The 24,054-nt window shown below is 36.5% G+C and overlaps 2 protein-coding genes and 1 non-coding gene across 3 annotated transcripts in view; 1 reads left to right on the forward strand and 2 right to left on the reverse strand.

The window, feature by feature from the left end:
• Window positions 1-77: 77 nt before the first annotated feature.
• On the forward strand, window positions 78-16,119 carry LOC126965180 (TATA element modulatory factor). Its single transcript, XM_050808625.1, has 11 exons — window positions 78-2,101; window positions 3,233-3,447; window positions 4,843-4,984; window positions 6,956-7,175; window positions 7,760-7,942; window positions 8,565-8,668; window positions 9,295-9,383; window positions 9,918-10,062; window positions 12,205-12,342; window positions 13,072-13,263; window positions 13,411-16,119. Exons 1-11 carry the CDS (start codon window positions 236-238, stop codon window positions 13,558-13,560), a joined length of 3,444 nt encoding a protein of 1,147 aa, XP_050664582.1. The 5' UTR covers window positions 78-235; the 3' UTR covers window positions 13,561-16,119.
• On the reverse strand, window positions 6,410-6,491 carry Trnag-ccc (transfer RNA glycine (anticodon CCC)). Its single transcript is given in 2 exon segments — window positions 6,410-6,445; window positions 6,454-6,491. It is a non-coding gene; the product is annotated as a tRNA-Gly (tRNA).
• Window positions 16,120-17,019: 900 nt separating the features above from the next.
• Window positions 17,020-24,054, reverse strand: part of LOC126965401 (serine/threonine-protein kinase SMG1-like) — a 44,744-nt gene continuing 37,709 nt past the window's right edge. The window contains exons 8-9 of the mRNA XM_050809004.1: window positions 23,336-23,436; window positions 17,020-21,882 (exon numbers count right to left, since the gene is read on the reverse strand). Of these exons, the coding sequence (XP_050664961.1) occupies window positions 21,805-21,882; window positions 23,336-23,436 (179 nt within the window). The 3' untranslated portion in view covers window positions 17,020-21,804. The remainder of the gene's footprint in view (window positions 21,883-23,335; window positions 23,437-24,054) is intronic.

Below are 24,054 nucleotides of genomic sequence, written 5' to 3' on the forward strand. Positions count from 1 at the left end.
GATTTCTTTGACATTCCATGATAACAAGAAGTTTGTTGACGTTGACGATTGTAAACGTCATTACAAGTATAAAACTGTCGAAAGTCGAACCATAAACCATTTATTATTGTGATTTAGTATATTGTTATTTCTTAATCATTGATATTATTGGATATTAAAAACCCTTGCGGCTCTTAATCCTTAATGTAATTGCAACCATAAATTGTTGGAGTGGTTTGTCTAATGAGTGTACAAGATGAATTGGTTCGACACTTCAGGATTGACGAGTTTAGCTAAAACAGCTCTAAAAGAGGCTCAGAAAACTATTGATAAAGCTTTAGACATTCAAGATGATAGTGACGAGGAGCCTGAGACTAGTTCTGCACATCCACAGGGATCAAGTATAACTAGTGCAAGCCCTTCTAATCCTAATCAGAATTCAGACTTTTTCTCTTCATGGGGCCTAAACGTTAGTGCAGAGGCACATAAAGAATGCTCCTCAAAGGATTTAGTTGTCACTGAGAGCCCTTCAAAAAGCCCGGGTCAAAAAACTCAAGGTATGTGGGGGTCGTTTGCTGGTTCATTTTTTGAGCACACCAATGACGAACATACAATTGTGCGCCCACCTAAAGCTAAATCGATGAATGTAATATGTAATAAGTATGGCAGTCAGGAGGACCTCTTCTCTAAAAGCCAACTAGTAATGTCTGACTGTACTGATACACAGGATTCTAAAAGGGATACTGTTATATTGGATGAGAGACGAAAATCATCCTTATCTAATGCCATTTCTCTTGTATCAAGTAGACATAGCTCAGACTCAGTTGAGGTGTTGTCACAAAGCTTAAAAACCACTCCTGATTCTGAAAGCACATATCAATCAGCATCCCAGAGCAGTAGCCTGAAACCTACTTCAGATTCAGTGGAAATAGTACCTGACAGTCTTGTAAGTCCTAATTCTATAGAATGTCTTGGGTTTGACAGTTATGCAAGTGATTTAAACAGTGGCTCATCATCAAATGCTACTCCAGTTGATGAGTCTGATAAGAAAACTCCAATAGGGGAGAAAATTAATAAAGTTAACACAGCTGATAGTGTCAGCTTAGTTGCTGAAGATGATGAAGATACAATGTCTTATAATTCTATTTCTGAATGCACTGCTCCTACAGTGCTTGACACAGATGACAAACCCTTAAGTCCAAATCCCAAATTGTCAAAATTTGAGTATAGAAGAACTGAAAAAGATTTTTTACCCATAGAACCTTGTAAAATGCAAATCAGTGAGAACTCTTCAAATGATGGATCATGGTCAGACAGAACATTAAATGCTGACAGTGAAAGTATTATATTAGAAAATGTCATTGAAGACTGTAAAAAAGAATCTTTGCAGGGTGATATGTTGGAGAAGCTCAGTGACTCATCATCATTTTATAATATTCAGGTTTCAAGTGACATACAGAGGTGTGATAGTAATATGTTTGTCAATATAGAGGAGCAGAAACACCTCCCAGGGAGCAATGAATCATCACATAAAGATGGTAGTATGAGAGAGAGAACTTCACCCGACAGTTCCGACAGTAAGAGTGACTTGGTAAAGATAGGATCTGATCGTACATCAGGTCATACATCAGGGGATGAAAATGAAACTGCAACATCTTCTGATATAGAAATTATTCCTAGCCCTAATGGAGATCATGTACATGGCTGTAGAAGTAGTCCTGGAAAATATGGACTCAGGCAAAAACATGATGGTGCTACTTCGCCAAATTTAGTAGATCTAGTCTTAGGTAAGAACTTAGCAACGAAAATTCGTGGCCATAATAGGGAATTATCGGATGCCTCAATAAAGAGTAATACAAGTGATGAGAGTCAAGGGTCTGAAAATGAACGCTTAATGAGAAGGTTAAGTGAAATGGCGGAGATCTTGGACGCTAGAGAGAATAGACTGATGGAGGTAACGAGAAATAATGCAGAATTAGTTGAGAGTAATTTTAGTCTCAAGACTCAAGTGGAGAGTTTATTGGCAAAACATGAGAGTAGTGATATCAATACCATAACAGAGGACTATACCCAAAGAATGTCTGCACTTGAGAAAAAATTTCAACAAGCTATTAGAGAAAAGGTATGCATATAGTATAATTATTAGTTTAATCTCTTCATTTTATAACAGGCAACAAAAAATGCTTAAAGTATTGAATATATTAAAGTAATAAAATATTTGAAGTAATACTAATTTCGGTGCATTAGGGCAAAATTATCAGAGTGAATTTTTTTAATGACAATAAGGGACAAGACGAGCAGGACATGCAGCTGATGGTAATTGATACAATGTGCCCATTACAATGTAGTGCCACTCAGGATTCCTTAAAATCCTAAAAAGTCTGATTAGACCTATAATAATTGTGTTTGTCTCCTTGAGACATAAGATGTTAAGTCCCATTTACCTAATAATTTCACTAGCTATGGCGCCCTTCAGACCTAAACACAATAGTGCTTACAGATTACTGTTTCACGACAGAAATAGGTGCCGTTGTGGTACCCATAATCTAGCTGGCATCCTGCGCCAAGGTCCCTCCCACTGCCAATTCTTAAGATCAACACGCAAAATTCGACACCCTGACATTAGCTGGTCAACTAGACCATTAGTATCATATAGCTACCAATTTTTTTTTTGGGATTTTATGACCTGGTAACGAAGACCTTTAAGTCAAGTCTTTTTTTATTATCTAAATATGTATACTTTTCATTTCACAGTTCACTTATCACTTCACTTTATTTTATATTGTTAGAATTGTATTCTTAATATATTTATATCATGGTTTATAACTTCTTTTGTCTCTTAATCATTGATCAAGTGGAGGCGGGCCGGATGAATACAGCTACCAAGCCTCTCGTAACTCATATGTCTAGTGAACCACAACCAATGGACAAGAATTAAATTGATTTCAATTTATACACAAATTAAAACAAAATATTTATTTCTCACCAATTCTTTAAAAATAATTTAATGATATTTAATTACATGTTATTCAACTAAATTATGTTGTATCCTAATAGTTTCATTGGCTGTATTTAATACCTTCTTTATTAAAATATTGTTTTTTCTTTTATTATGCCAAAGAAGAATAACATCTAGCATATGTGCATACACACTTTTTTGTATGTTTGTCTGTGGTACTGGTTTGATGATTAATAGTTAGCTGCCTGTATCATAAAGGGGTCCTGTAATTTATTCTTTATCAACTATTTTTAGGATCAGTTACGGAAACAACTGGACAACTTGAAACAAGAAATTGCGAATAAGAACTCAACAACAACAGAGACAAGGCTTAAAGAGAAGGAGGAAATGATAGCCCAACTGCAGGAAGAGGGGGAGAAATTGGCAAGACAGGAGCTGCAGCATTCCAACATCATCAAGAAGCTGCGGGCTAAAGAGCGTGATAATGAACAGGTCATCAAAAGTTTGAGGTTAGTTTAAAGATTTTTTTTTAAGTTTCAGCCATCATCAAATAGCATTGGCGACAAGTAATCACCCATAATAGACGGGAATAATGTCAGAATGCCTGAAGTACTGTGAGCGAGACGAATGTCTGAATTAATAGTGAATAATCTGTAATTGGTGTAAACTGTTATAATTAAAGTAAAATAAATAAATAATCATATTTTTTTAACTTTTTAACATTAAGGACTTTGTAGTTAGTATTATCACCTCTTTGATTAGGCACTTAAATATGTGACTTACTATTTTTTTTGATTAACGCTACTATTATAGTGTTTCACATAAAAATAAAATACTTTTTAAAGGATAATAATAAATACTAAATAATAAATACATTTTAAAATAAAAACGCGTGTATTATAAATTTATTTTTCCCACTGAACACGATGATGAAGGTAACGAAACGCGCCGGGTTAAATAAATAAATTTAAATAATATTACTTTTACTCAAAAACATATGTACAAAAAAAAACATGTTTTAAAAATATGTTTTAAAGTCACTTCACTTCTGGGATTAATTACACAAATAAAACTGAAAACAAAACTTTATGCAGGAAGTGGGAATCGAAGCCTCAACCTGAAACTTGAACAAAGCATACAAGATTTTATCAACGATACGTCACTCGAACGATTGGCTCAGTTGGAAAGAGCGCTCGCACGAGAGCTCGTGGGTTCGAGTCCCGCATCGTTCATATAGTTTGTTTTCAGTTTTATTTGTGTAACACATGTTTTAATCCTTTACGAAGTATTTTATTTAAATGTTTACTTTGAAATAAATAATCAACTGTTCGCAAATTTTGCCTTAATGATTTGAAATGGCGGAGTACTTATCATCAATAATGACTGCTGAATGGAATATCATATACGTCAATCATTTAAAAAAATTGCACCCACAACCAATCATCAGAATGAAATCACTTTCCAGTGTGCTTCTAAATTAATATGTTGTGTTCTAGGGGTGTAGGTATTCTTGTGTACGAGTGCACTTGGGTGACTGTACGCTTACCATACCCAAAAATTATCTCCAATTCCAACAACATCAGTAAAATGCAAAATACCACCCGCATCTCGTTGATGTCTGGTTTTCACCAACAGCGCGTTTTGCAAGGAATCAATTGATTCCACGGAATTTCTTATTACCGGCTGCTGTTTTCCCGAACTGATACAACTTTGGAACAAAAAAAGAGCATACTCCCTTAACCTTAAAGGCCGGTTACGCATCTCTTGACACATGTTGTTGCGGTGTCCATGGGCGGTTTCCTCACCACTTCCAATCCCGTGAGCCTCTTACCCGTTTGCCCCTCTTATATAAAAAATAAATAAATTTTGGATTTTAACATTATGATCTTTGGATATATTTGTAGAGATAAGGTAGCCGAGCTTACGGGTGAAGTAGACAGAATGAGGCGTTCCATATCAGCCAAGGAAGAGTTGGAAGTGAGTCAGCTCGAGGTGGTGTACCGACTTACCAACACTAACAAGAAACTGGAAACAGAACTCATGGAGGTAAAGTGAACTGCGTTTTTTATTGTTAACGGTTGTGGTAGCTGTAAAGAGAGTAATGAATATACGTTATACATGTTGGCAAATGTTCCCCAAATCAATAAAGTAGATAATTTCAAATATCTAGGAGTCATACTTGATCAGAGGCTCTCCTGGTACCCTCACCTTGAGCAACTGGCTGAAAGAGTCAGAAAATTAATATGGGTTTTTCGCTCGCTGAGGTACGTGGTCCCAAAGAATGACAAATCTGAGAACGATAGTGATTCCTCTAACACTCTGCTAAAGAGAATATATACTGCACTAGTTGAATCCATCCTAACCTACTGCATTCCAGTATGGGGAGGTGCTGCAAAAATAAAGTTTTTAGACATTGAGCGCTCGCAACGAGCATTGATTAAGGCCATGTATTTCAAACGTTACAGATATTCTACAGAACAACTTTACCTTGAGTGCGGTTTACTCTCTGTGAGGAAACTGTTTCTGAAACATGTTTTAATCAAAAAACATAAAGAAGTACCATATCTCGTAAATAATAAACAAAGTAGGAGGCAACCTAACGTAACTAAAGTCCCTCGAACAAAAACAAAGTTTGCTAGCGCACAATACAATAGTCTCTCAGCTCAAATTTACAATAAAATAAATAAAAAACTACATATCCACTCAAAACAATATAACGATTGTAAAAAAATCGTAGAGAAGTGGTTAAAGTCTCTCGACTATGAGGCAACGGAGATTTTACTTAAACAACTTAAATAATGTACAGAGTATAATAACTTATCCAATGTTTACATAGATCAGGCAGAAAATATTCCACACGCACTTAACATATATACACGCACACAACACTCACAAAAACACACAGTATCGCACGCACACACACACTCACACATAGTTACACATATTTATCATTTATGTTTATAATAATAAAAAGTGACTTACATGTTCGATAAGAATTAAAAATCGTAATTGTAAATCTTTGTCGCTGTAATTGTTAAGGTGTTCAAAAGTAACTTTCCAAATATTTAAATTGTTAATTTATATTCATTTCATAACCTTTTTAAATTTATATTCATTTCATAACTTTATTATTATTTCACCACCATGTCAATAAAACTTTTGTTAAATATAACACATTGCTGAATTGGAAGAGCGGAGACACCTGGTACAGGCATTATTTGCTTAAAAGGTGACTCCGGCCACTAGCTGCTGTAAACTATGATTTTAAGAGAAATAAATTATTATTATTATTATTATTATAAATAAAATACTAGGTATGTTTTTGCTTGTTACGATTATTCCGTTATTAACTATAACAGATATTAAAAAAAAACTTTAAATTGATATCGAAAGTAAATTACCTAATCAGTCCTAAAATGTACCTAAAATGACATAGATGACTACAAAAATAAAACTCAAAACAAAATTTTATGAACGATGCGGGACTCGAACCCGCGACCTCTCGGGTTCCCGTTCGGGGTCCGAGCGCTCTTAACAACTGAGCCAACCGTTCGAGGGGCGTATCGTTGATAAAATATTGTATGCTTTGTTCAACTCTCAGGTTGTGGCTTCATCTACAGGATCTACTTTAGATTGGAAAGAATTAGAATAAGAACGTATATTAAATAATAATTCTTAATTTTTTTTTTCGTACACACGGTCTACACGCAGTAAGTCTTGTATAAAATCTAAATGAACTCCCTAGTGTTAAATTGTCTTGGTTTAATTCCATAAAACCTTGAATAAATATATTTTAATTTGAAATTTGTTGTTTAAAAAAACACCTTCATGGGCTCCCGAAAGTTACAAACATATAAAATATTATTGAGTTATTAGTATTTAATATTTTTTTTATCTTAATAATAATATTTAGATATTACTAATTGATACCTTAACTATCTGGACTCTTTGAAGAGAAAACGCATGATTTGTATTTAATTAATTGTATTTTTACAATGTATAATAAACTAATTACAGACAAAAAGTGCCTTAGATGATAGTACACAGAAATTAGAGACAGTCTGCAAGTCTCTCGAGGCGGCCAGACGAGAGATCAACGATCTGCAACGAAATAACAATGACCTGCAGAAATATAAGGCCTCGAAACTGCAACTGGAAACAAAGTGTGAAAAGGCCGAGAGAGAAGCAGATATACTTAGGCATGAGCTTCAACAACTTAGAATTGAAAGGACTAGAGGTAAGGCTGTATATGTTAGAGGATTTGTTAAATAAGGTGAATGGATAATAATAACTAAACGGCGCACGATAGTCATTTCATCTCCCTGGATTCCGGCTAGATTCTGGTTACCACAACGGCACCTATTTCTGCCCTGAAGCAGTACTGTGTAAGCATTATTGTGTTTCGGTCTGAAGGGTGCCATAGCTAGTGAAACACTGGACAAATGAGACTTAACATCTTATGTCTCAAAGTGACAAGCGCAGTTACGGTCCGCTCAATCTTTGGGTTTTTCGTGAATTCTGAGCGGCACTGCATTGTAATGGGCAAGGCTTATCAATTACCAACAGCTTAGTCTCATAAAAAAATTAAAAAGTTTTTGACAAAATTAAGAATAAGGTAAATTCAGGCTAAATACCTACTTTTTTGCTCATTCTCTTACAGCAAAACATGGTATAGTAAAGTAAATAAATTTGATAACATGAAAGAAAAAATGCCTCTTTGTTGTAAACCTTCTATATTAATAGTATTTTGGCATGAATACCAGTGGCTGGAACTTTTTTTATTTCTTAACCGACGTTAATAAGTATTGAGGTTGGTTTCAGAGGAGCAGCGTTGGTTGTCAAGAGAGGAGGCGTTGCGGCGGGAGATGAGCGAAGCGAGGTCCGCGGGCGAGCTGGAGCGAGGCGACGCGGGCGCGGCGGCAGCCCTGCTGCAGCAGGTGGCAGCCCTGCAGCGGAGCGCCCTGGAGCGGGAGAGAGCGCACACGGCCGCCGCGACACACCTCGGTATGTAGCCATGATAAAATTAGTAAAGGTTCTTGTATTATTGCATTCAGAATTGTGTCTTTAGTTGATATTCATTAGTGTAGTGTAGGTAACTTATTTATGAATGTTCTTTAGATTATAATTTGTATAGTTATTTCTTTTTAAGTGTTTCATCTAGTGTGTGTTTACTGTTTTTTTTCCACTTTACTTACTCTGTTAATATTTATAGTTAAAGAAGAAAAAATTATCGATATATTATAGATATTGTTATATTCTCACGGCTCGCATATTATATTATATAGTAATTAGAATATATTTTCTCTATAAGTGAATATTGTATTATTCTTCTAAGAAATAAAGTTCTTAAATCGTAAAAATACCAAATATGAACCAATGAGTGTACAGCAAAGGTGTGCAATGAGCTTTCTTATAGAGTGTTTTCAGAACGATACGACGTGGGTACCAAAATGAGCGCGTACATCAATTTAAACCGCCGGCAACGCTCCTGTGATTCCTCTGGTGTTGCAAGAGACTTTGGGCAGTGGTGATAACTGATCATCAAGTGTCAAATTAAATATAAAATAAGTATTTTTTTGAAATGTCTGATAAGTTGAACTATAATAACTTCATCGTTTCCCTGCAGCTGAGGTGGAGATGACGCTAGCGAAGGTGTTGGAACGGGAGAAGCTGTCCCGGGAAGAGAACCAGGAACTGTCGGAGCGGCTGGCGCGAGCTGACGCCATGCAGGTTGGTACTCATTTACTATATCATAGTGTTTATTTTACAGATATTCATTGTATCTTATATCTTTAAACGAGCAATTCTTGTATAGGTATATATATAACCTGAATCTCGGAAACGACTCCAACGATTTTCATAAAATTTAGTATACAGGGGATTTGGGGGGCGATAAATCGATCTAGCTAGGTTTCAATTTAAAAAAGTAGTTTTATCCGTGTTTTTGAATGAGAAATAGCTACACTAATATTAGAATACAAAGATAAATTCGCCACTATATACAAGACTATAATAGCTCAGATAGGGATATTGGGTGATACGGAAAACAGAAGACCCCGGTTCGAATCCAGATGTCCTATAAGTTTTTTTTGTTCAAGTTTCGTACAGTTTTAGAAATCCGAGCAAGGCTCGGTCGTCGGGATATTGTTTGTATAAACGCCAGTGTATAACCACTACACGAGACGATCGAACTAGATTGATTTAATGGCTAATATTTGGGGATGAATTGACTAAGTACTTACAAGATATATATTTTGTAGTTTGGTTGAAAAAAGCAATAGTTATACATAATAGGTATGTTTGAATGCATGTATATGGAATCACCTACTATCAATTGAGCCCCAGTTTTGTTACAGCGTGAGGCCCAGTCTCGCGTGGAGTCTATAACAGAACACTGGCAGAGCGCTGAAACAAGACTTCGTGCGCTCGAAGAGACGCTCAACAGGTACTGGATATGTCATGTGACTAGCTGCTGCCACCGACGTTGCCTGTGTGGACGCAGTATATTTTATTTAAAAATCAAGGTTGGGAGAGTTTCTTGCGCCGCTTCTTCTCTTTCAGAGCGCCATTTGTTTCCGAAGCGGTAGTAGTATCTAGTATATTAGAAATTACATCAAAAAGAATTCTAAAGGAATCAATTTTGAGAAAATAAATGCCTTTTATGCCTAAGGTCCACTGCTCTTTTAGGTTTGGTTTGGAGAGCTAGTGAAATAACTGTTAATAATACTTAACATCTTATGTCTCAAAGTGACGATCGGTGCGTTGTAATAGAAGGCGTATTACTTACCATAAATCTTGCTCGTCTCGTGAAATTTTTCTCATGAAAAAAAAAACATTTACCACGGTTGATAATTGTCATCCAATTATTACCGACACGTAGTGAATACGTCAATAATTTTCGTTGCATTTCGAATTTCCTGTTAAAGTGTTAGTAATTCGCAATAGCTCCTGACCTAGTCTCGTAATAACTTTTTTCCAGTAAAGTAAAAGAAACAGAAGTACTGAACCGAGAGAAAGAGACACAGATAGAGGATTTACAGAGGCGAGTGAGCGAGACAGAACGAGCGCTTGAAGATGAGCGAGCCGCGCTAGAGACTGAGAAGAAGCGAAACGCAATACTGCAGGTATAGCGACTGTCATGTTAACTTTAAAGCTTTTTATTTATATATATGATGAATCTACAACTGTACTAAATTTTTTACAATATTATGTTTAAGTATTGCATAGCTTCACATTTGTAAAATGACGAAACTGTTAATAATGATTTAAAAGAGTGGCAATGGGATTCATGTCACTTCTTCCCATTATCCTTTTCCCAATTCTGAAGAACTAATGAGGCCTTGGTGAATTTATTAGTTGAGTCCAATGCATCGGATACCACCCGCGTGATTGGTACCACTAATTCTGTTAAGGCTCCCGTCGACTCACCAATTTGAGTATTGGTACAAGTGGTGCGCGCACAGTGCTCGAACGGCGATTTTATTCGGCTCAATTTGGTGAGCCTAGTCGAAGTGAGCCTTTATAGTAAGCGCGTGTGTCACAATCATATAGAACTTACCTTCTGTGACATGACGTTTCGCACGTAACGAATTACATTTGAACCATACATTTTATATATACAACAAATAGATCTGAAAGTGTATCCTGTTAGTTTTTTATTAACAAAACCATATTTATGATTTTGATGCGAGTTAAAAAGCACCTTCTCACACTATTTTTTAACGTCTAAATGAATTTTCTTCTGTCATCATTATCGTTGTCTATCACTGTAGAAATTTTCAGAATTTTATCGGTATCCAGTCAATCCACATCTCTAAGTAGAAAAATAGATCTGCATATTTCAAAGACAACTAACATGGGAAATTGGAGTAATGTGGTTTCATCGTTCTCTGGCATTGAAAAGTGAAATTTTTTGTATTATTGGAGATTAGTTATTTATGTAACTGTTGTTTCATAAGGGGTATTAAAACACGAATGTGGGTTTATAATAGTATCACACGAGTGTTTTAATACCTAATTATCAATAGTTGCATACCAGACTTTATCTACACCCATAATATGAATCCTCTATAAATGATTCTGAAACAGTTAGCTTAATGCTAACATTAATAAAGCCAGTCGTAGTAACCATCATCCAAACGAGTGTTGTAATGTTGTACTGAATTTCATTACATCACTCGTTTGGATGATGTAATGGTTATTAGGACATTGGGTGTTTTAATGCTGGCAATAAGCTGTTTTAGAATCTTTAATAGAGGATTTTTTAATTAAAGCATGGGTGTAGATAAATAAACATATAACATTTGGTTATCTGTTTCGAAGACGTAAAGTGTGTCAATTGTAGCGTAATTTGATTACCGCACCCTCTAGCGTTAAATAGTTTAATAAGATACATACTGCTCAAAAATAGATAAAATTAAGATTTAATCACAAGTTATACAGATAGAACACAGATAACGATAATTCGTTCGATAAGCGAATTTAGCGTCTCTTATTAGGTAGTTAATGAACTTCCTTGTGCGGTGTTTCCGGGACGATACGACATGGGTATCTTCAAAAAAAGCGCGTACACCTTCCTTAAAGGCTGGCAACGCTCCTGTGATTCCTCTGGTGTTGCAAGAGATTGTGGGCAGCGGTGATCACTTAGCAACAGGGGACTCGTACTCTCGTGTGTCCTCCTATTCCATAAAAAAAAGGTACTACTGGAACTTTTCAAATTATCGAGCGACCAGCAGGGTTGTCGTGAAAAATATGTCTTGTGAACACAATTGAACCTATTTATTCGAAAATTGATGTGTAAGTCTAGATAATATATAGAATCTCGTCAGCACAACCGAGAGAAGCCAATCCTACAACGGCAGATTGCAAATCCGCGCCATTGCCTGTTGAATGGCGGACCGCCTAAGAGCGATGTACTCTCATAAAGACTTCATCCGGCAGATGCGACACTTAGGCCCGGTTTCCGGCGGAGCGGGGAGGAGGTGACAGCTGTGAGAGCGTGCTCGCTCGCGGCACAAAATGCTGAACATTCTATAAAAAAATTAGACATCTCCTCTCCCCTCCGCTTGTTCCATTTCCCCCGAAGGCAAGCGGAGAGATGTGGAAATAACGAAATCTGATTGGTTATCAAAACGCATCTCCTCTCCTCTCCGCTTTGATGGAAACCGGGCCTTATGATTCTCGATTCACTTTCACTCGGCGCCTCGATTTTCTTGAATGGAAATCAATTATGTAACGCTCGATAATGTTTTTGCTTCTGTTTTCAGGAGCAGTTGTGCATGCGAGGTGCAGAGGCCGTGGGTGGGGACGTCGCGTCAGAGCCTGCAGGGGCTGGGGGTCTGCCGGGAGATGTGTCTCCGCCGCACTCTGTCATCTCGGACTCAATGTCTACCTCCTTCTGGAATGTTAGCATATACAGAAAAATACCAAATTAAATAATTTCAGCAAAACCAATCATTCAAAACTCTTTTATAGGATACAAAGGAATTTGCGGGTCGTTGCTCGCCTAAAAGAACAAAGGAATCTCTGGCTAGTCGTCGTACTTTCCTATCTTGCTATTCTTTAAGATAGTGTATTCTTTTTTAAAACATCAAGAATCAATTACAACATTTGTTCTCACAATAAACGTAACGTGTATTGTATATTTTTATCTTCACCCTTGCTGTAAATCCTCTATTAGATTCTAAAATAGTTAGCTTATTGCCAACATTAAAACACCCAATGTCCTAATAACCATTACATCATCCAAACGAGTGTTGTAATGAGATTCAGTACAACATTACATCATTCGTTTTCATAATAACACTCCATTGGATGATATTATGGTTACTAAAACTGGTTTTTTAAATTTAGCAGTAAGCTAACTGTTTCAGAATCTTTTATAGAGGATTCATATTATGGGTGTAGATAAAGTCTTGTATGCAACTGTTGATAATTAGGTATGAAAACACTCATGTGATACTTAATCTTAATGGCATCCAATTGAAGAGCTTGTTTCCATCCTTCATATTAGGGAAAGAAATGCATGTGGCTCATCTGATGGAAAGTCAAAAGGTCTTTAGAGATGTGTTGTCGGCCTAAGAGTGGGAGTACGCTCAAGCCGGAAAGATGTTTAAAGTTTTGATAAAATTCAGGACGACTCGGCTTCAATATCGGGCGGCGCAGCGTGGGGAGGAGTTGTGGGAGTTGAGGAGGCGCTAGCGGGCCTGAGGCGTCGGGAGGGGGAGCGGCGAGGACTGGCGGAGGAAGTGCGGGGGCTGCGGCGGGAGAGGGAGCTGCTGAGGGCACACGTGGCCGCGCTGACGGGCCGGCTGGACGACCTGCAGGTAGGGGGGGGGGGGGCACAGACTAATTTTCCAATTTAGACCTACTGCTCGATAAGAATTCTAAAAGAAGAAAACTAAAAAGAAGTTAAAAATATGTAATTCACATAAAAATGATTGCGTGATACTGAAATTCAGTTATGTTGATAGGGTCTCCGTGAGCAATACGACGCGCTGCTGCAGATGTACGGCGAGAAGGAGGAGCAGGTGTCGGAGCTTCGGCTGGATCTGCATGACGTCACGCAGCTCTATAAGGCGCAGCTGGATGAACTGGTCGCGCTCAAGCAGACGCCGAGATAGACTCCTGACACTTAATGCTGATATAACACTATAACTTGCGGGTAGTTTTAAATTCTTAACTTGATTTTGTCACACACATTGTCAGGATTCACGATATGCTGGCATACATGATGGTGTAAATGGAGTGGAAATAAATATGCGACATATTTATGAAATATAAATAACTCGAACGGTTAGCTCAGTTGGGAGAGCAATCGCACGGGACGCGAGACTTCGTGGGTTCGAGTCCCACATCGTTCATAAATTATGATTTCAAATTTTATTTGTTTATGAAATATAATAATATATACAAGAACTATATAATTTTATTAAATGGTAATTAAACCATAAACTTGAGACGCGATAATCTCGATTTTTGCATCCTTACAAAAGGATGAATGTGCAATAAAATAGCAAACCTGAATATACCAGTATAGCATATAATTTATTTTAATTTCATTCTTATATATAGACACATAAACAGCCATTGTATTGTTAGTTATTAAAGCCTTAATGAATAAGACTGTCAAAATTTTCCCTTTAAAATTCAATATGAACGCAACGATGTAAATACCTTGAGAGTTATTACTAGCATAATGAACATAGCTACGAAATTATGTATTAAGATTTTATGTATCTTATATTATTTTAACTTTACATTGATGGTTCCTGGGGATAAAATATTTTATTGATTGAAAATAATAATGAATACATTGTTTACTTTCTAATTGTCATTATAATATCGTATTATTTAGGTTAATGTAAATATAATATTATGTAAATTGTGATAGCTTGTGTATCAAACTTATATTATGGTACGATATTATTCTTGTGTTTATGTTTGTGGATGGGTTTTGTAGTATATTGTATATTTACATAAGTAAATTAATTTCAAACCTTTGTTTACAAATATATTAGCCTAATAACAATTTGGAGACTAAACATACATCATAACATTTTAAAATATCGATAAAAACACTGCCATGTCGATTATTTATTTTTTTGTGAATTTAATATAGTTCTATATATATTTAAAAAAATAACTTTGTAGTGCAGTTTTCAAGAAACTCTTTTACGTACAACCAAACTGGAATGAATTTCTTGGCACGGTACGATACGACGATGGGTAGGTTATGGCACCTTTAAAAAAGCATGTACTTCCACCTTACTGGCCGGTAACGCTTTCTGTCCTCTGGAGTTGCGAGAGAGCTTGTTTGGCGGTGATCACTTACTATCAGGTGACCCGAATGCACTCGTGCTTTTAATCCCATAACGAAGAACACTTGGGCTGTCTTATTGACGGATAAGAATATATACGGACATAGTCTGTGAACGAGAGAGGATAAGGGGTGACGTCGTATTATATCACCATTGAAATTTGTAACGCCATTTAACTGCAAGTAAGTAAGAGCGCTTTCGCACTACGTACGATCAGTGTCCGATCCGTACCCGTGAAAATACAGGTATCGGACCTAATTCAGATATTGATTATGGACTAGTCCGATCTCTGATACAATTCCAAGCAATTCAGGGGCCACTTCTTGGTATACGGCATTTTACACGGACCCACAGCAGAAAATTAACTTCTGGCAATACTACTACATATTGTACGTATGAAGGCGCAGAAATAAAGAATTCTGGGTGCACCCTCTCTTGGTGGACTGACGTTTTAGTTTAAAATGAGGTTTTTTACAATCATCACGCAGTGTTACTTAAATACGACAGGTAATTTTTTAATGACTACCGAATTAGTGGTCCAATTTCGTTTTAATTTACATCAAATAAAAGATAATATTTTGCGACATGACACAAAATTCTGCACATCCCTGTAATTCGGATCAGACACAGCTCAAATAATCTTCTCCGAAACGGATATTAACCTTTAAAGGAAGCCGGATCTAGTGCGCAAACTACCATAGAAATAATTCTGCGACTACGACTAGTGCGAAAGCGATCTTAAGAAGCGTCGCGTTAACTTCTGGATAATCGTGTATTTTATTATGCTATTACTATTTGTAAATAAAGGTTTTCAATAATAAAATCATGTTTGCATATGGCCGAGCTAGCGTTACTGTCGGCCATTTGTCGATTAAATCATATTATTCATATTGTATTTGTTGCCATACGAGTTTTTCTTACTTGTCAATTATACATTTTATTACGTCTTGTTGGTCATTTTAAATGAAGATTAGAAATTATAGAATCTAAGATATTTCATAGAGAGCATTTTACTTTTTCTTTACCACTTATAACGACCGACGGCGAGAGAACGATGGGGCGAACGAGAAAGGCTGTCAGTAGCGAGGCGAATGAAGAAAGACACTTTAACTTCTTGTTTGCTCACGTTGCCAAATGGCAACGGCAAGAGACCACCGTGTAGTACGCTGTTATGAAGTTAGCACACAAGATATTAATCTGGCTTGTTCGTCGTTGTTCGTTATATGTGGACAAGGCCTTAAAATAGACAGTTTGTTTGACGATGTCCTGTATCTTGCTAATGTCGCGTTCGTATCTAATGTCAAATTCGCTACAAATTAAGACACGTTTTATGTACTGATTGAAAATAAAATATTATATTGATTAGTGTTTTTTTACGATATTTTACCAGTAAGTAAAGATACAAGTAAGTCGAACTTCTGCGTGATAAATGGACGACACAAGTGGGAAGAGGTGGTGTGGTAGGGTAGGGGAGGGGAACCTCGTGAACCTCACCCAGTGATCGCGAATCGCACTCGGGTTTCATAAAATAGTTTTGTTTCAATCTGCTATTATTTATTAGAAACAAATCATTGTATAATAGGCGAGTCAAACGTAAAATTTTAATATTTGAATTACCTATCCTGTTACAATTAAAACTTTAGGTGTGTCTTTACCAATGGAAGGCTCGTTTGCACAGGATGCCGGCTAGATTAAGGCTACCACAACGGCGCCTACTTCTGCCTTGAAGCAGTACTGTGTAAACATTACTGTGTTTCGGTCTGTAGGGCGCCGTAGCTAGTGAAATTACTGGGCAAATGAGACTTAACATCTTATGTCTCCAGGTAACGAGCGCAGTAGTAGTGCTGCTCAATATTTTTGAGGTTTTTCAAGAAACCTGAGACCTGGACCTGGAGTGAGAAAAACACTCCATTGTAATGGGCAGGGCGCATCAATTACCATAAGCTGAACGTCCTGCTCGTCTCGTCCCTTATTTTCATAGAATCATAAAAAAAATTATAGACCATGTCTTAGCAAAACCAACGAACAAAAAGATCGATCGAATATTTGTTTGTAGATGCGTGTCAACAGACAACATCCTTACACGCCTATTACACTAAACCTGCGTCAATCAACGCTAGTAGGCTAGATGTTCTACTTACTTTTTGCCGCCTGTTCCAAGTATATAGTTGGTCATATAATAAATTATATAGAGCGAGTGAGGACCCACATCTTAATGACATAATATGTCAAATCCAAGCAGAGAATTGGAATGAAAGAGCATTTACACATACACCATTTATTAAATAATAATGAAGCGATACATACGACGCCGGCGAACACAGTATCTGATATAAATACCGATCTACCGTCACTTTTGTTGTTCACGACATTCTACTGAACAGTTAACGATTGCGTCGGTACAAGGAATATGAAATTAGTAAAAAGTAGGTACTACGTTTATAATACTATATATATAATATATATTTACTTCCGGATGTCATTTTAATAAATGATTTCTTTGTAAATATTGAATTTTATTATAATATATTGACAACATGACATTTTGTCTTCAAATAATTACAATATTAAAAACATAAAAATACATACGTAGAGATATCAATGTCAATTAAATCATGACAGCAAAGAGGATCTAAATACTACGTAGTTAAGAGGCGGAACTACCTAAGTAAAAATTTAAATTTATTTTAGTATAAAACGTGCAGTGAGAATTGACATAAGTTTTAAATAGTAATTATAGTATGGCAACGAAGTATAATCCGACAAGTTTGAAAGTGAACAGTTGCTTCTAACGTTGTGGATTTGGACAATCTCCGTTTTTTTATACAAGATTATAGCCGTCATCTGTCAATCTATCAATGACTGCACGTTTCATACAATCGAGTAAATCGTTTTTTTCTTAGAGTTTCGCTAGGCTGCATGACAACTATGTGACATTAGAAAAATCATAAGAGGGTAGTTATAACAAAGGGTGCGTTCACCGCGCCTCTACGTGTATGCAATATGAACGCAGCTTGGAGAAAGGCAGCTGTCGCCAGTAATGTTGACGAAGAACGCTAGACATTTGTATTATTATAGATACAATATTTTTGAATACAGAGACACTCGTCTTTTTTTATAAAAAAAAGTACACGAGTTTACAGTTTAGCTCATAATATTCTACTCTTCTTGTTTTAAAACAAAATTATTGCCAGCTATCAAACATTTCGCGCTATTTAAGATTGAAGATGCCTGATATTCGATAACATAGCAAATATGAGACGGGTACGGATAAAAAAATCGGAAAATATTTTTTTACCGCGCACACCTACACGCAAATTCGACACCCTGACGTGAACTGGTCAACTAGAACCAAGCCTCTTGTAACTCATGTGTCCACTGGACCACAACCAATGGACGAGAATTAAATAAATTGCAATATTTATAAGTTGTAAAATAGATTAAAAATCATACCGTTGTAAATTGTATAATAATAATATTTTCATTGGTTGTATTTAATACATATCTTTACTACAATATCATTCTACTAACATAAATATCACGAGGAATTGAACATTTTAAGGATTTTTAATTTGTTATGCCAAAGAAGAGTAACTTTTGCGTGCGTACAAAAGTACATACACACTTTCTTTTTTCAAACAATTAATAGCCATTTATAATATATTGTACCTACAAGTAATATTTGCCTTCTTTTACCTTCACATAAACAAAACGGTTGAGTAAGAAAAAACAGACGATTAAAACATTCATTTAAAAAACCCATTCAGTTTTATGTTGATACGTATTATTTTAATCTCAGATAATTTAAACGTCTAGAATATTAGTTTAGTGTGCGTGCAATGCTCAAAATAGAGGTTAGTTCTAAATTCAATTTTTTCGACGTTTTCACAGCTGTCTTAGTCTATCTAGACGTATAAATGATCTAAGATTTTTCATATAATAAGAAATAAGAAGTCAATCTAACTATTAAGATCTGCATGAGATATTTGTAGGTAGATTGAAGGTTATATTGATGTAAGTTTTAAAATAATAAGGGTAATACAAAACTTTTAAATAATTAATTGTACCAGTGGATTCGAACTTAATGTACACGTTCTGAGAATGTGTGTTATTACGGCTGCCTGTCCACTCATGTGGTAAAAACAGAGAAATAAACCAGAAATTCGCAATAGTAAATTGCATAGATTCGCGAAGTAAAATAAAAAAAAACATACACAGGATAGTGGACTCGATTTTTTCTGCACTTTCACACTTTAGACAGTTTCTGTCTTGTTTGTCGCGTATTTTGTAAATTCCGCTTCAATGGACAGACAGCCTTACGGGTCAATGGCTGACAATCTGCCGCGTCTCCAAGCTGCCTCTAACACTAACGCACGAGCGAACACATCGGTGATGCACTCCGCTCCACGTGCGATACAACATTAATCATCTACAATATCATTATTATATTATATAAGAGCTCACTTTCTGTCCACGAAGACAACCCTGATGGATGAAGTTATTGAATAATCCTTACTACAGTCAACACCGAAATAAGTGGAAAATTTTAAAATTGATTCTGAATTATTAACAAATAATGGAATCAAATTATAACAATACATAAGTTTTAATCATAAAAATATTTCTGGTGCTAAGGATACTTATTGAGACGTTAATTATTAAAAAAATATTATAGTGTTACAGAGATCAGGAAATATGTTTTCATACAAATGCTTCTATGTATCTTTATAATTCTAAACAGTAAACAGAAGTGGTTTTACATAGGGTTCTTCAATTTAATGAAAAGACCTACGGTTCGAATGAGAAAAGCCAAAGATAGGAAATATATCTGATGTCAAAACAGCAATCAACGGTAGTAGTTTGGTCAGGAGTGGCAGGTGATCAGCTCTCGCCAAGCTCCCAAACAATATCGGAAGCCGAAGAATAACACGATTATTTTCTGTGCGAGTGTCAATCGTAAAAATCATTTATTTTCGCTTATTCCATATCTATAATTTTTTTTACTAAACTCACGCCCCGGATACTAATGGCAATCTAAGAGAAAAGAAAAGGCAATAAGTACTATCCCGGTGATTTTTTCTGCGCTTTTTAAATCCTTGATTTGGTTTATACACTTTAATAAACCAAAACGTACATTTAAGGGTTGCCAGAGAGCCACAAATGTTTAAAATATGGGTTTGTTCACAGGATTTATGTAACTAACAAAAATTATTGACTAAGAAGAAATTTATGTGAATTCTTGATTTTAATGTTAAATCTGCAATGAATTAATTTCTATTTGGATTTATTAACGAAATTATTAGGTATTATTGCACAATTTGCATGTTTGTTACTCCATCAATCCAAAACAGTTGAATTGATAATCCACGAATTAAATTTACCACACAGCTTATTAGCTTGTTTAACATATAGTAACATATATTATATTTTATTAATGTTATGTTAAGGCGGATGACATCGTGGGTTACATATATATTTATATATAGATATATATATATATAAAATACTCGTGTCGCGGTGGTTGTAGTTAAACTTCTCCGAAGCGGCTTGACCGATTCTCATGAAATTTTGAGTGCATATTGGGTAGGTCTGAGAATCGGACAACATCTATTTTTCATCCCACTAAATGTTAAGGATAGTCCACCCCAATTTTTTTTTTAATTTTTAGATATTTTTTTTTTTTTTTTAAATACATACAAATGTATTTTAAAAATCTTCAAATTTTCACCCGTCTACGGTAAACACCTATTTTTCTATCGCGATTTTTATATTATTCTGCTACATCCACAGATCCGCAATAGGGTTGCGAGGTGGCAATGGATTTTTTTATTTATTACTTTATATCGCAATACAACGTTTTCTGGGTCAGCTAGTTTATATATATAAATATGTGTATATATATTTATTTATATTGTACGACGGCGACGTACTATTCGTCACTGAAACTGAAAGAATTACTAATCAAAAGATAGTGCTTAAAGAACGCAGTATGCAGAATTAAATTTTGGAAATTTTTGATAAAATATCATTTGTTTTGCATTAACCTTGTAGAGTGCTCACGTCACTCCCGAAAATTCCTTTACTTGGGTGTATTGATGGCTATCGGCTATGTGCGACACCTTATCTCCAATTAGTACCACTACCAGAGAGACCTAACATAATCAATCGACTGCATTCAGGGTGTCACGCCTCATTCTCATTTTGTGATCTCATTAGAATTCATTTCAAAAGCATCAAATATAGAATATCTGGTAGGAAGTTAGATTTTTAAAACAGAATTCTCATTCAGTTGTTAAATAATTAAAAGTGCATTTAGAAAGTGAGCTCTACTTATCCTACACTATGAAGCCAAAAGATTCCCGGACCGTCGAGAATTTTTATAAAGTTCTATTGATATAATATTTCTATGTAAGTAATTCATTATATATGAATACAATAATTATTTATTAGCATAATAAAACTATACTGGCAACGTGGGCCAGAAAAATGGCGGCTGTTGTCATGGTAACGACGCCGACGGCCCGGGAGCGTCGCAATTATGACTCGATTTATAATAAATTCGCCCAACGTGATCATCATGATTGGATCCAGAAACTGAATTCAATTTGGAAACTGAGCCCCAAGTCACTTATGCTACGAAGCTATGAGCCAAGATGGCCGCGGTCGTTACAATACCGACCTCTCGTCTAACAGCAAGATGATGCTCGCCAAGCTAACTGTGATAAAGATCATCGGGTAACAAGAGTGGCGCGGTTTCCATGGCGACGAGCTTATAAAGCCATTCGCTTGACGGCATGACGATGGACGCCATGTTAACGATCCCTGCGAAGCCTCGTGCTAATCAAGATGGCGGCGGTCGCCATCAGACGTAGAATCCCGTTGCTAAGGTAATTACAAGTAGTGTCCGGGCGGGTCGGGCCCGGGTCCGTCTTCGACTCGTCCGAGTGTCCGTGACGCGTGACGTGACGTCACGTCCGTCACGTCAGGTCGTGAGCGCGCAGGCCCGCGTCTAGTCGTGTCGCGTGTCGTGTCGCAGGCCGCGGCCGCTCAGACCCAGGCCATCCATCCCTCGTACATGAGACACAGGTTGTCGATGCTGCACGCCTCAGATATGATGTACTCCACCTTCAATATCACAATTTATTATAAGATATACTGACCGCTGATTGCAGTCAGGAGTACTATATTGGTAGCGACACCACGCCGCAATAATTGTGATAAATGTGATTTTAAGTATTACTACACATTTCGTCGAAACGGATGGTGCGATCAAATTCAGAATTGTTTCGAAAGTGTTGTAATTGATTAAATAGTTATAATGTTTTTTAGAAATGACGATATTCTTCAAGAGATTTACGAATAATTGCGACTGTTCGTCTAAATCTATGTTTCGAACAATTTTTTCTTATCCAAAAACAGAAGAGGATTGGAACTAAACAAACAAAAATAGCTTGCACAAACATCCTTAAAAACACACAGCAAGGTGTGTCGTACTAGACAAATGAATTGTGTAATTTTAGCTTGGAATACTTGTTACGTTCCAAAACAATTTTCGTTGAGTATTAACTCGTGTTTTCAAAATTAGATGCGTCAAACTGGACCGCAACCCTAGCGGACGAATGACGTCAACAGACACAAGGAATTCGTGCGTAGATATCGAGAAGAACGGACGTGAACAGGTCATCCTCACCATCTGGTCGAGTCCCTCCTCACTACAGCTTATTTATTAAAAATTTAAAAACGATGGAATGAATTTCCTTGCTGGTCCTTTAGCTAGGTACGTTTCCCCGCTTATCGTCCTGGAAACACCGCGCAAGGAAGCTCATTCCATACTTTAGTTGAACGAAGAAGAATGTTTTTTGAAAACCGCATTGTAGACGAACGCCACACATCCAGATGGTGGGGATGATATTCGAATTTGTAGCGTGTCGTGCGAAGGTGGAACTCGGCGGCAGGAATCAGGTGAAACAGCTCTTCTGAATACTCTCCGTGATAGATGCAGTAGAAGACATACAATGTAGCGACATTTCTACGAAACGCCATCTAGCCGTACACAGAGCACTAAATCTCCGAAAATTCGAGAAACTCTGCGTGGCACGCGGTCAAATGGTTCAAGCTGACACTGGGGTGCGCCAGACCAGAGATGACAACATTACTCATTATAATATGTGGCCGCAACTGCTTTTTGTAGAGCGCTAGAATGTGCTGTTGCAAGATAGTATGAGCTGCTGAAATCACTTGGTGGCCAGGAGCTCTATTACCAATATCCAAATACGAAATTTTGGTTGACGGATCGAACAATTTCCTATTACGAAAGTGTTTCGGATTGGAAGATTGATACGAAGTTCGCGAATAGACATTTTGTCATTCGTTTACCATAATCCACGTGTATGGTTCCGAAACGAAATCCGTCCGCACTATTCGGATCCGAAAAACTCTGGTAAGAGGATTATTAATTCGAAGTTCGTCGTTCTTTCGTTTCGGACCGAAACTTCGGCGTTCGATTTTGGTAATAGATCTCCAGATTGCCTTAACGCAAATGTGTTCTGTATCACAATTCACAATCATAGCCGGTTACCTGTTCATGGGGCGAGGCTCGCATGTTAGCCGGCAGTTCTCTCCCCTCCAGTTTAAGTCGGACGCGGCGCCACACGCCCGCGCCGACCGAGTTACGTTGTTCTGCAGACAATGCAAAAAATACATAAATAAAGTAAATCGATAAAAGGTACCAATATGAACTAATTGCGTACAATTTGATATTATTACCTCTTTTAACGCTTTTAAAAGATCTAACTACATCAGAATCCTTAATTACAAAATCTACCTGCTTACAAAAATCAGTTTCATAATATATGGTTGCGTCACTGACGCTTTAAAGAAAACGCTCATAGAAAGAAATAAAACCGCGGCCCACCGGCCAGTATAATACGGTTCTGGAGAAATTTCGCATTTGAAATTATTTTGTATTTGAATCGAATAGAAAGTTAATACCATACATGAATTATTGTCATATTTTTGTATATTATTAACAATTTAAGTCGTTATTTTAAAATGTTATTAATAAATTAATGGTGTAAAACCGTCTCAGCCTCAGATCGAGAAGACTATTTAAGGTCCGTATTTACTACTATCGAAAATTTGTTGAGATGATCAGGTTAGAAGCACTAAAATATTAAGATGGATGGGGAGAAATAAGATGATATCAGGAAAAGAAAGGAGATTGTCGAATATCGCCCCGGAACCAACAAACAATTGACATAACAATTATTAGAATACTTAATATCGGCGACATTTGTA

Source organism: Leptidea sinapis, chromosome 1 (genome assembly GCF_905404315.1).
Source record: "Leptidea sinapis chromosome 1, ilLepSina1.1, whole genome shotgun sequence".
Taxonomy (NCBI): Eukaryota; Metazoa; Arthropoda; class Insecta; order Lepidoptera; family Pieridae; genus Leptidea; species Leptidea sinapis.